The 13,879-nt window shown below is 38.5% G+C and overlaps 1 protein-coding gene across 1 annotated transcript in view; it reads right to left on the reverse strand.

Moving 5' to 3' along the window:
• Window positions 1–13,563, reverse strand: part of PDXDC1 (pyridoxal dependent decarboxylase domain containing 1) — a 36,622-nt gene extending 23,059 nt beyond the window's left edge. The window contains 8 exon segments of the mRNA XM_036827646.1: window positions 3,959–4,037; window positions 4,865–4,933; window positions 6,948–7,137; window positions 8,622–8,768; window positions 10,499–10,579; window positions 12,330–12,395; window positions 12,901–12,974; window positions 13,515–13,563. Of these exon segments, the coding sequence (XP_036683541.1) occupies window positions 3,959–4,037; window positions 4,865–4,933; window positions 6,948–7,137; window positions 8,622–8,768; window positions 10,499–10,579; window positions 12,330–12,395; window positions 12,901–12,950 (682 nt within the window). The 5' untranslated portion in view covers window positions 12,951–12,974; window positions 13,515–13,563.
• Window positions 13,564–13,879: the final 316 nt, after the last annotated feature.

Consider the following 13,879-nt stretch of genomic DNA (forward strand, 5'->3'; position numbering starts at 1 on the left):
ACCTGTCATATCTCTGAGTAGATGCCATGAATTATTATTAATATGAAGTCTATTTTATCTCACAGCAACCTTGCTACAGTACTTTTGTTTCGCTAGCATTTGCCCAAGATATCCCTTTTCCACACTTACTTTTTGTCACTTTCTGGGTTATTTTTATTTAGGTGTGCTCTCTATAAAAAATACATAGATGAATTTGTTTTGTTTGTTTTAACCCAATTTGAGAGGTCCTTTGTGTTTGTTTTGTTTTTTGTTTTTTGATTTTTGCTGCACTGCACGGCTTGTGGGATCTCAGTTCCCTAACCAGGAATTGAACCCGGGCCACGGCAGTGAAAGCGCCGAACCCTAACCACTAGACCACCAGGGAATTCCCGAGAGGTACTTTGTTTTAATGTAGAAAGCATTCTGAAGTCAGCTTAAACATATTACACACTTTAACCCATTCCCTCGGTGATCTGTTTACACTGCAGGCTTTGCTGGGCAGATCCTCCTCACAGAGCCTTTAGTAAAATGCAGAGTCACACATTCTCCCAACTGTCCTAAATTTCCAGTTAGCAGAACCCACCTAACAAGATTCCAAACGCTCACCAACGGCTTCAACAAACACAACTAATACAAGTGCTTCTTTTGCAGTGGTTATGCCAGGAAAAGGGCTGACAACTCCACTCCTCCCCCCACCCAAATCTGTCTCAAATTAAAAAAAAAAATCTAAAATGACACATTTAGTTTAGTCGAAACAAGATCAAAGGCCAACGCATGGGTTGTGTCACATGAGCCATCAAAACATAAAGCACTGTGCCGTGTTTAAGTGACTGGACCACATTCAGATTCTCTTCATGTTTTGGCAACGTCTGCTTGCTAACCACTGGGATGTGCGCTCTGGTGACGGCAATGCAGTCACACTGGTAAACCACTCAATCACACGTAAACTGCAGCCTCTCCCATCTATTAAGTGATTGATAGTAGACTGGTTATGTTTCTTTTTAAACATACAATATACTAAGTCAGGCGGGAAGTGGTAGTTTTTCTGCTGGCAACAACGTGGATATGTGTTTTTTCTGTTTATTATTATTTTTTAAAATAATTAGCTTTACTGATTGAAGTATAATTTACATACAATAGAATCCACTCATTTAAGGCTATGGTTCAATGAATTTTGACAAATACAGTGTGCAACCACCATCACCCCAGAAGTTCCCTCATCCCCCCTGAAGTTTCACCCTTCTCTCTACTCCTCACTGGCCCCAGACAACTGTGATCTGTTTTCTGTCACTGTAGTTTTATCCTTCTAGAATCTCATATAAATGGATCATACACTATGTAACTTCTTTCATGTTTGGATTTTGGCACTTAGAATGCTTCTGAAATTCATCTGTGTTGACATGCGTGATCAGTAGTTATTTCCATTTATTGCTTAGTATCCCATGATATGTTTATACTACAATTTGTTTATCCATTCATCAAGGGAAGGGCATCTGGGTTGTTTTCAGTTAGGAATATTGCATCCCTAACTGAAGGGATAGTTCCAGTTACTCTGCATCCTCACCAGTGTTTGGCATTGTATTTTTTTATGTTCTCCATTCTAACAGATATATAGTAGTAGCTCACTGTGGTTTTATTTTGCATTTCTCTAAGCATCTTTTCAAGTGCTTATACGTTCATATATTTTCTTTGGCAAAGTGTCTACTCAAATCTCTTGTTCACTTTAAAAACTGTACTGTTTACCTCCGTAATATTGAATTGTAAAACTTCCTTATATATTTTGGATATAGTCTTTTGTCAGAAAAATGTTTTGCAAATATTTTCTCCCAGTCTGTTATTTGCCTTTCCACTTTCTTAAGAGAGTCTTTTGGATAGCAAAAGCTTCTTTTTCTTTTCTTAATTGAAGTATAGTTGATTTACAATGTTGTGTTAGTTTCAGGTATACAGCAAAGTTATTCTTTTTCAGATTCTTTTCCATTACAGGTTATTACAAGATACTGAATATAGTTCCCTGGACAGCAAAAGCTTTTAATTTTTTTTTTTTAATTTATTTATTTTGGCTACATTGGGTCTTCATTGCTGCACACGGGCTTTCTCTAGTTGTGGCAAGTGGAGCTACTCTTTGTTGCAGTGCATGGGCTTCTCATTGCAGTGGCTTCTCTTGTTTTGGAGCACGGGCTCTAGGCGCATGGGCTTCAGTAGTTGCGGCACGTGGGCTCAGTAGTTGTGGCACATGGGCTTAGTTGCTCCGCAGCATGTGGGATCTTCCCGGACCAGGGCTCAAACCCGTGTCTCCCGCACTGGCAGGCAGACTCTCAACCACTGTGCCACCAGGGAAGCCCAAAAGCTTTTAATTTTTGATAAAGTCCAATTTATGGTTCTGCCTTTTGTGTCCTAAGAAATCTCTGTCCTAAGCCAAGGTCATAAAGATCTTCTATATTTTCTCCTAGAAGCTTTATTGCTTTGGCACTTATGTTTAGACCTATGAACTATTTATAATTAACATCTGCATACAGAATGAGGTAAGGGTTGAGATTCAATTTTTTTCCATATAGATATCCAATTGATTCAAGACCACTGGTGGAAAAGACTATCCTTTTTCTCTTAAATTATCTTGGCATCTTTGTAAAAAAAACCAAGTGACCATATTTCTATGAGTGAGTCTGTTCTCTTCAGTTAATCTCACACTCTCTTATTTGTAGCTGTACAGTAAGTCTAAAAGTCAGATAGGATAAGTCTTCCAGTGTTGTTCTTTTTCACAATTATTTTGGCTCTTCTTAGATCCTTTTATGTCCATATAAATTTTAGAATCAGCTCATCAATTTCTATAAGAAATTGGAAGTCTGCTGAGATTTTGATAAGGACTGAATTGAATCTATAGATTAATTTGGGGAGATTTGACTTAATAATATTGCGTCTTTCAACCCATGCACATGGCATATTGTTCCATTTATTTGGGTCTTCTTGAATTTCTCTCAGCAACATTCTGTAGTTTTCAGTGTACATATCTTGCATTATTTTGTTAAATTTATCCATAAAGGTTTTTTTCTTGATGCTATTATGAATGGCATTTAAATTTCAATTTCAGTTGTTCATTGCAACCTTGATAGATCTGCTTATTAGTTCCAATGGCTGTTCTTTGTGGTTTCCTTAGGACTTTCTACCTATACAATCATGCCATCTGCAAATAAAGACAGTTTATTCTTCCTTTCCAATCTGTATGTCATTTAATTATTTTTCTTGCCTTACTCCACTGTCCAGAGCTTCAAGTACAATGCTGAATACAATCTGGTAAGCACAGCAGAAAGTGGTAGTTGACCTGCTGTCTCAAAGGTGGACATTTAAATGTGACATTTAAAAATTTAATTTAGGGCTTCCCTGGTGGCACAGTGGTTAAGAATCCACCTGCCAATGCAGGGAACACGGGTTCGAGCCCTGGGCCAGGAAGATCCCATATGCCGCGGAGCAACTAAGCCCGTGTGCCACAACTACCGAGCCTGCGCTCTAGAGCCCGCGAGCCACAACTACTGAACCCACGTGCTACAACTACTGAAGCCCGTGCGCCTAGAGCCCGGGCTCTGCAACAAGAGAAGCCACCGCAATGAGAAGCCCATGCATGCAACGAAGAATAGCCCCTGTTCGCTGCAACTAGAGAAAAACCCAAGTGCAGCAACGAAGACCCAACACAGCCAAAAAAAAAAAAAAAATTCAATTTAGAAAGGAAGCACATGAAGGAATAGAGAAGCACAACCTAAATGAAAAAGTATATACACACAAACAAGAACTCCCAAAACAAACCAACAATTAAGGGAATCTAATGAGCTAAAACTTTAGTATTGTAATTCTCACCACAGTGCTGATACTGACTTCCTTAAACATGTGGCACACAAACATTCATAAGACTTGATCTCTTTTAGGCTAACTACCTAGCCTCTTTCTTGTATGTCCAAAATGGAAGATTCAGGTTCATGATACCTACCAGCATTTGCAACAAGCAACAGGGGCAGTTTTCCTCGTTCTATGTCATCTTTAATCAGTTTCTCCAGGAAGGCAACGTCCTGGGATTGAAAGACAAACCACAAAAACATGAGACAACCAGCATAAAAGCGTATACACTGAAAAATTATAACTTCTAAAAGAAGCAGATGACTCTCAAAATTTATCAAAGCAATTCTTCTCTTGACAATTTTCCTTTTTTCTCCGATCACAGTTGTGAAAATAAAATCGTTTTCCTTGAAGACTAACTAGAAAAATCAGTTAAATGAGATTAAAGTTAGAAACTGCATATACAGAACCAACATTTCTCTAGTTTTAAACATCTACAATAAAAAAAAAATGTTCTCTCAACCCCCCCTCCCAAAAAACAACCAAACATGTATCTTCGATATTACTCATTGATGTATCTGAACCAGAAAATCTAACTACCTTGAAAAAGAAATGCAGAACCCTAAAACCTATCCCTTTTGCTTCTGACTTCAGTATGGAAAGGCATATCACTTGCATGTCTAAAAATAAGCAGAATCCAATGCCAAGGATTACAATAATCAAAATCTGCCCATTCATAAATCCAGGCAACAGTGATAACCATTTGAAAGAATGAGCTTTAGAAGGAATTTCTGAGGCTTAACTGGACTCCATGTTTCTACGTAAAACAGGTGATACAGTGATTACAAGATTCCTTAAGAGCCAGGTACTCCTCACCTTTATGCCAGCCAGCCTTCCTGGACATTCAAACCTGGCGGCATGTATTATGCAATGGGAAGATCTAAGCAATCCATGAATAAGCTAATAATTATCTGGAGGCCAGCAAACAGAACTGCAGTTTAAAGGAAGGTACGGTTTCAAAACACAATTCTTTATTATTTTATAAACCTAAAGAACTCACCATCTGATGCTGGGATCCAAACATAGTGTTACAGGGCACACGACACAAGCAGGGGAAGGGCAAGCCAAGCTGCAGGAAGAAACATGCAATTTAACAAGAAAGATCTTTGTCACCATTCCCTTATGTCCCCAAAAGATTGTGGCTCTAAGTCACAATTATTCTTTTTAAACATTCTCTCTCCTTAGGAACTCTTAATATGAGCATTTGGGGGGATAATTTAGAATCCTTCCTCCAAGGATTAGTGGTAAATAACACCGGCTAAAGGCATTCAAAGTACAATATCTTATTTAAGGGTCCACCCATTCCTAAAAAGCAATAGATATGGACTAGCAGATGTACATATCTTGAGAGAAATGAAGTCAGCATTATGGAGACAGTAATTGTCAAATAAATTTTATATTCCTCATTTTTAGCTTCCAAATCCTTAAGGAGTTTATGTTTTAGGAATTTTTTTAACATTTGCAGCATATTGCTCTGTATAACTAAGACTTGGAAGCATTTAAAGACCAAAAATTTAATGAGCACTTTATTCACACTTTTTCCCCTTAAAGAATTTTTCTTTTAAATTATGAAAGTGAAAGCCAAGTAAAACACACAATAAAAAATTACAGAAATTAAAAGTGAAAATACCCCCCCATAAACCACCAATCTGCTACTGTTAACAGGTTAGTATAGAACCTTGCAGATAATTGCTAGGCAAAAATATATACATTTATATAAATATATTTTTCTAGGTATAAAAAACATATGCATATAAGCATGTACACACTTTTTAAAACATGAACATGACTCTTCTGCCATCTACCTTTCCCACTTAACAGAACACTCTCACACATCTTTTGCAGACTGGACTGCTGTTCCAAGACAGCTTTGGGTCCATAAGAGCCTGGCCTATAGTAGATACTCAATAAGTAATTTGTTTCATGTTTCTACAGAGATATTGTAAAACTCCTTATTTTGTACTCCCTCAAGAAGAGGACATAATTTCTTGCCACCAATGACCACAGCTCAGAATCAACTTAAGCCCTGAGTTTCCCCTATGTATCTCCCTGGACTCCTCCATCTTACAAAAGACAACCCCTCCAATCCTATGGGTTTTGCTTTAAAACATTCTTGGCCAAGAGGCTTAACAAGTTCTTGACTGAAGGTAGCCCCGTAATCAGGCTACCATGAACTTTAAAAAATGGTAATGCTCTTTGATCTAATAATTCTAGACTGGCTCTGAAAATCCATCTGAGGAATACAACCCAAAGTATAGAAAAGCTTCGGGCTTCCCTGGTGGCGCAGTGGTTAAGAATCTGCCTGCTAATGCAGGGGACACGGGTTCGAGCCCTGGTCTGGGAAGATCCCACATGCCGTGGAGCAACTGGGCCCGTGAGCCACAATTACTGAGCCTGCGCGTCTGGAGCCTGTGCTTTGCAACAAGAGAGGTCGCGATAGTGAGAGGCCCGCGCACCGCGATGAAGAGTGGCCCCCGCTTGCCACAACTAGAGAAAGCCCTAGCACAGAAACGAAGACCCAACACAGCCATAAATAAATTAATTAATTAATTTAAAAAAAAACCCACAAAGTATAGAAAAGCTTCATGCAAAAAGATGTCCATAACAGCATTATACAAACAGCACTTCCTCAAAATGGTCATAAAAAGCAAAAGAATGCAAACACTCTAATTGCCCAAAAGGGAAACAGTTAAAATACTATACACTCACTTGAAGGAATATTATGAAGACATTAAAAACCTACTTTACTTTGGAGAATTGGTAAAACATGTTATGAACCTGTTATAACAGTAAGTGAAAAAAGCCAGATATAGCTATGTAAAAACACACATACACTCTGATTAAGCCAAGTCTGAAAAGAAATAAAGTAAAATGTTGACTGTGGTTGCCTTTGGGCAACTAAAAAAAAATACATATATATATATATCTAAATTTATTAATACACATTTATACATAATAATGACAAAACAAGCATATAAGAAAATCACCTTTCTTTTCACTTGAAAAAAACAGCAGCTAAAGAAAAACTTCCAGGACAGAACAAAACATCGTTTCTTTAAAATATCCACCTTATGCCACATTACCTGATTACAGAGGTACTGGCCCAGGCCAGGCCTAGCAGCAGCACTTAGATATATAACAGGCGTCTTGTTATATAACACATTGAACCCATCCACCACAAAGTCTTCATAACGGGAATGAATGGCAAGCCTACAGATCTTTGCAAGTCCTTCTCTTTCTTCTTCGTGGAAATAAGCACAGCCATTTTCATACCTGTTAAGAGACACCCATATGTCAGTATGTTCTTATCTCTGATTTTATATCCCAGTCTTATAACCATGGAAGTAATTCTTTTCTCAACCCGGAAACTATTACCCAGATCAGTGAAAGGAGATAGGAATCACCCTCATCTCAGAGGGCTGACACCTCACTGCAGCTGGAGGTTATAAAGAACAGCGGCAATGACCCCTCATCCACACCCAGCTCCAGAAAGAGCAGAAACTATGAAAACCAGTAGAGAATAGGAATCCCTCAGATATAAAAAGGCTGAAGATCATGGACTGGCTTACTTTACAGGAAAGCCAGCACTGGATAATGCAGGCATGGTTCTTAGTAGTTTCAGCCCTAAAACATCCAAAGTTAAGTAAAACTGTCAAAAATGCTAGTCAGGCTAACTTTTGCTTTCACTAATATCTGCCTGGGACATTTTATTCTTCTCAATCTCCAAAAAGAAGGACAGAGAGATTTTCAGTTACAGGTGCTAGATTTTTATTAGAACAGAAGAAAATTTCTCCTTTGCCATACAGTTAGGCAAACTCATACTCTCGCCAGGTCAAGCTCTTTCCCAGCATCTGAAAACAAGTCTCCCAAGTTAAATGTTCCAACGTTAGGTAAACATTCCTTTTCCATAAACGTAATAGCATAAATAAACACAAAATACCATTGGTCCCATTTCTTCTACTGACTCCTTAATCTGCTAGAATTCCTTAATAATGCCAATATTATCACAGTATAAGGCAAATTTCAATTTCATAACACATACTCATCTTCCTTATGACAGCATTTCCTTTCTACTAAAGCACAGCTAATACTTTGATTAAAAATACTTGAGGGGCTTCCCTGGTGGCACAGTGGTTGAGAATCTGCCTGCCAATGCAGGGGACACGGGTTCGAGCCCTGGTCTGGGAGGATCCCACATGCCGCGGAGCAACTAGGCCCGTGAGCCACAACTACTGAGCCTGCGCGTCTGGAGCCTGTGCTCCGCAACAGGAGAGGCCGCGACAGTGAGAGGCCCGCGCACCGCGATGAGGAGTGGCCCCGCTCGCCACAACTAGAGAAAGCCCTCGCACAGAAATGAAGACCCAACACAGCCATAAATAAAGAAATAAATAAAATTAAAAAAAAAAAATACTTGAATCTATTTCACTGCTGTACCTTCTATCAACGTGTGCCAATTAGGAATCTTAAGAACAAGTAACTGTGGACATTATCCAACATGTATGTGCTCATGTTCTCAGCTCTTTACATATATTAATTCATTAGTTCATTTAATCCTCACAACAATGTCATCAAATAGATATTAAGGCTATCCCCATTTCATAGATAAGGAAACTGAGGCATGGAGTGGTTAAGCAACGCTTCCAAGAGGAAAGGGAAGAGGCAGAGCTGAACCCAGGTAGCATAGCTCCAGAAAAGAGATCTCTCACAGTCTACACCCAACGCTTAAATGTCTTTACCAGAAACTAAAAACTTATTACCTGAAAATTCTGCATAGCCATAAGGTAGTGTCTGAAAGTATCCTAGTTGTCAGTTTTCTCAGCTTCTCTTTGTCCAGAGTTGAAATGTAAGCTCCCAGACTGTGCCCCAACAAAGCTATATGACCTTGTTCTCCAATATTCTGGATTCTGTTAATCAAAATTTATTAGATTAAAAAAAAAGTATTAGTCAAAGCATAAATAAATAAAACGTAGAGACACATTATTCCACAGAAATTTCTGTCAGACTTGAAATGCATTTAATGGCCTAGAAGGCAGACACTGAGATACATTTAGAAAATTCAATGCATAAGGTATTAATAGTTTGGGGGAAAATTATTTTTTTTAAATTCAAGTCCTAGGAGATAAATATCTGTTTTATTGAATACCAACTAAATTCACAAACTGTTTTTGAATAATTTTCTCCAAAAAAGTTTTTTAAATTAAATACCAGTTGAAGAACTATGGAGAGTAGAGCTGAGATAAAATGTGCAGAAAATTTAAGAATCAATAGACGAAGATCAATTCCCTGCATTAAATAGCTATTTATAACAATACAGCACATTCAAGGGGAACTAGGTATTGTTTTACATATTATTAAAGTGGATGGACTAATTTCCCTTATAAAGAATAAATGTAAAAAGAAAAAAAAAATTGACAGGATACTGGGCAAAGGAGACAGTTCATAGAATAGGAAATATAAATGGGTCTTAAAACATACAAAAAGACACTTAATCTGGTTCATAAGAAAAATGCAAACTAAAACTATGCTGAAATATCATTTCTCACCTATCAGACTGGCAACGATCCTTAAGTCTGCTAATACTCTTTCAGGCAAAGGTGTGGGGAAAGACGTACTCTCACACATTATGGGTGGGAATGTGAACTGGCACAATTCCACGAGGGGAAGTTTGGCAATATCTGCCAAATTTACAAATGCACAAACTTATCTGGCCCAGCAATCCCACTTCTAGGACTTTAATCTACAGAAACACTTCTTCTATGAGAAATGACACATGTACAGAGCTACTGGCTGTAGGAATGTTTGTAAGAGTAAAACATGAAAAGTAGACTAGTTAAATAAAATATGGCTCATCCATTCAGAGTAACACTAAACAGCTCTTAAAGGAGAAAGCTCCTTGTATACTGCTATGCCAGGAACTCCAAGACATAAATGAAAAAGGCAAGGCACAGAACAACGTGCATAGTATTTAGGTACTGGAGGGGGTGAGCACAGACATTTTGCTTGGGTGTACATACACATGAAGTATCTCTGACAAATACACAAGAAACTGGCAACTTATCTCTAGGAAGGAGAACAAGGTAGGGAGGCAGAGGTAAGAAGGAAAATTGCCTTTGTATATACACCCTTTCTATATTTTGAAATTTGAACTGGAAGAATGAATTACTTACTCCAAAAAAATTAAATTTAAAACTATTAAAGAGAAAATGAAACTAAATAAATTGCTTGATAGATGCATAAACAGAAATAAAATAAACAGATGATTCACAGACAACATGGCCTGCCACCAATGAATTCAGCTGCAGCACTTCTCAGCAATCAGAGGCGGAAGCACAGGAGCAGAAGCAATCAGAAACAGAAAAGCACACAGCAGCTATTCTCCGGCCCCTGTGCCAGCCCCTCCCTAAGACACAAGACCATAAAAACGACAAGATTTTAGTAAATGACTTCCTTTTACAAAATATATTATCTAAAATATGTCAATGTCTCTCTGAAGAAACTGAACATCATTTGAATATCACATGTAACTAGGAATTAAATATAGCTTATTACTGCAGAAACTTGTGAGAATGCAATCATTATCAAAATCAAGAACACATATACTTTGAAACAGAAGCTGCCAACTGTTCTCCATTACCGGGTACTCTGTGGCTCCTCGTCTTCATCTCCGTGCATCAGGTTCTGAACTAACTGGAGGATGCTCACCATGTCTTGTCCACTGCGGAACAGAAAAACAGCTGACAAACAGGGGGAAACTGCACACGTCCCTCACCAGTCTCTCACTATTTTCTCTCGTCTAAACTAGCTTGACATGTTTTCTTTTTTAACTGAGCAGCTACGAAAGAAATAATGTGTTTTGAGATACAGTATACATCATTTTTTAAACAAACCTCAAATTATCAACTGAATTCTGAAAATAACCTTACTTGTGATTAAATCTTCTTCCTAAATATTAATTTGATTTTTAAAAATTTCACCAGCTTTAGCAATATTTCTCTACCTGTTCATTTGAATCTTGGAGACTATTTAATAAGCATGTAATAAGGGCCGAAGTAGTCTTTATAAGCTGTTGGAAGGTCACAAAAGCAGCAAGAATATTCCAATGTCACTGGTGTATCTAGCTTCCCTCCACGTGGGAGTCTTGTCTGTTTGTTCTAACAGAGCTAAACATGAAATGCCAGCATGATTTATTATTACCTCTTCCCCAAGCTGGGGAAACTGCAGATTCGCTTGGAGTGTAAACACTTACTTCTATCCAAGATATGTTTTTAAACGCTCATCACATGAGGAGGCGGAAACTTAGGAGAAGAATGTGAAAGGTGAAGTTCTAAGCAATGGCAAGGCGATTTGTAAAACATGTGATGTCAAAATACTATCACTCTATTAATGAGAATGTGACTAATAAAAAGTTCTCTCTTTCAGGCTTCCCTGGTGGCACAGTGGTTCAGAATACGCCTGCCAATGCAGAGGACACGGGTTCGAGCCCTGGTCCAGGAAGATCCCACATGCCGCGGAGCAACTAAGCCCGTGCGCCACAACTACTGAGGCTGTGCTCTAGAGCCCGTGAGCCACAGCTACTGAAGCCTGTGCGCCTAGAGCCCATGCTCTGCAACAAGAGAAGCCACCGCAATGAGAAGCCTGCGCACCGCAACGAAGAGTAGCCCCTGCTCACTGCAACTAGAGAAAGCCCATGTGCAGCAATGAAGACCCAACGCAGCCAAAAAAAAAATCAGTATCTGGGTGTGTTAGATGTGACATTTATTGGCATACTGGGATCCTTCCTCTATACTATTCTTTTGCAACATACTTATTGTACATATTTATATTCAGGTCAAAGGACAACTTAAGAGGGTTGTACTATTTACCTACGTACAGTTTCCTGGTTATAAAAAAAATAATAAGTTTGTCTGAGGGAAACTGGGCCGGGACTTTAACTCCAGATTGAGTGCTAACATCCTGTGAAAATGTTAGTTGGATAACTACTTATTTTTCTGACCTCTTCCCTGCTAGCTCAAGTCACAAACACTTGACAGATTTGCTTTAGTTGCCAAAAAATAAACCACTCTGCTAATAAATTAGAGTTGACGTTTTCCTTTCATTTACTATATAATAAAGTGATAAATCTTATCAAGTTAAAATAACTCTCACAATAAAGCTCAGTCTACCAAATAGATTACTGGTTTCAAGGATGAACCAAGTGTGATAGTTGAGTTATAATTATGAGTTTGCATATCACTTTTGAGTTAAGAGGTTGTGTTAAACTCTGAACAGGAAAGGGGGAGAAACAGTAGGTTTAGCGTTATCACCAACCAACCAATGGCATTTCAGTTTTCTGATGTTACACTGCATATAACTCTCAATTTGCTTTGTGCTTATTAAAACTAAAATTGTAAGTCAGTGATGGTAAAATCTTGGTTTAAAGAAAGTGTACACTGTAAGTAAAGGTACTTATCTTCATTGCCACCTACCTGCCTTGCAGTGGCCCTGGAATATCCCCTGATAGGAGCTTCTTTCCATTTTCCTCCTCTGTTCTTCTAATTTAAAGGAAATAAAAAACTGTTAACCTTGTAACATTTGAGCAGGAACATGTGATAATGTTGCTCACAACCTCTTAGTAACTGATGTGAGATTTGAAACACACACCTCGCCTTCTCATCCCAGCCCCCAGGCTGGGGTAGGGTTTAGTTTCAGGAAAATAATATTAAAAGTATAATAATACTTCAACCCATTTCTTGGTTAGTTGATGCTGTATATGACCTGAATATACAGTAAGAAGTATTTATAGATTCAAGTCAATATATTAAATAAATGAAACTCTTAATAGGCAGAACTGAAAATTTTAAGTCCTGCCCCTTAATTTCAAAATCCTTTCATTACAAAGCACCTTATACCCAAGACAAATACCAGTTTTAAAGTCAGCTGAAGCTAAGTGTGACGTTCTGAAACCAAGAGGTGTCTTTAACAGAAGGAAACAAGTGCCGCCAGTTTCACAGCAGGTTGAACACATTTAATGGGGTCACTTCTGTTCCACAGGCTCACCTCTGACTGTCCTCTAGCATCTTCATGGCCTCCTTCAAGTTTTTTCCCATTTCAGCTAGTGTAGGGTCTGCTATCTGAGAAACAAATTTTCAAAAGGTTAAACTTTAACAACCCTCTATTACTTCTGCAACATAATTCATCCAGAAAAACTAAATGCAAGTCCATTTTCTTCTGGATTTATTATAAAATACCTGGATTATTAAAGAACATGTTTGATTTTAAAATTCCAACAGTACAAAGGTATAACATAAAAAAGTCCCACTCCCCAGGGGAGGCCACTTTTAAGTTTGACATGTATCTCTCCAAAGTTTCACTTTGCTCATATGCACCTCTCCAAATTGCTTTTTTCTACTTTATAGTGAATATGGTTCCATGTCAGCAGGTCCACTTCATTCTTCTTAGTGGTTACACCTTTTTGCATCTGATGGATGTATTATAATTTATTGAACCAGTCCTGAATTAATTGACCCTTAGGTTATTCCAGTTTTTCACTATTAGAAGCAAGGTCCAGAAAAGTATGTATAGTATACTATTCATTTTACTGTTGTAGTAGGCTGAAAAATAGCCCCCCAAAAGATATTCACATCCTAATCCCTGGAATTTGTGAACGTTACCTTATGTGACAAAGTCCTTGCAGAAGTGATTAAGGATCTTGAGATGGCACGATTACCCTGAATCATCCAGGAGAGCCCTAAATTCAATCACATGTATCCACATGAGAGAATTGGAGGGAGACCACACAGAGAGAGAAGACTATGTGAAGACAGAGCAGAGAGAGAGATTTGAAGATGTTGGCCTTGAAACTGGAGTGATGGAGCCACCAAACAGGGAAGGATGGCTGGCAAGCAACATCAGCTGGAACAAGAAAGGAAGGGACACTCCCCGTGAGCCTCTGGAGGGAGCGCAGCCCTGCAAGCCCTTGATTTCAGCCCCGCGACAGTGATTTCAAACTTCTGGCCTCCAGGACTGAGAGAGAATG

This window comes from Balaenoptera musculus, chromosome 15 (assembly GCF_009873245.2).
Source record: "Balaenoptera musculus isolate JJ_BM4_2016_0621 chromosome 15, mBalMus1.pri.v3, whole genome shotgun sequence".
NCBI classification, from domain to species: Eukaryota; Metazoa; Chordata; class Mammalia; order Artiodactyla; family Balaenopteridae; genus Balaenoptera; species Balaenoptera musculus.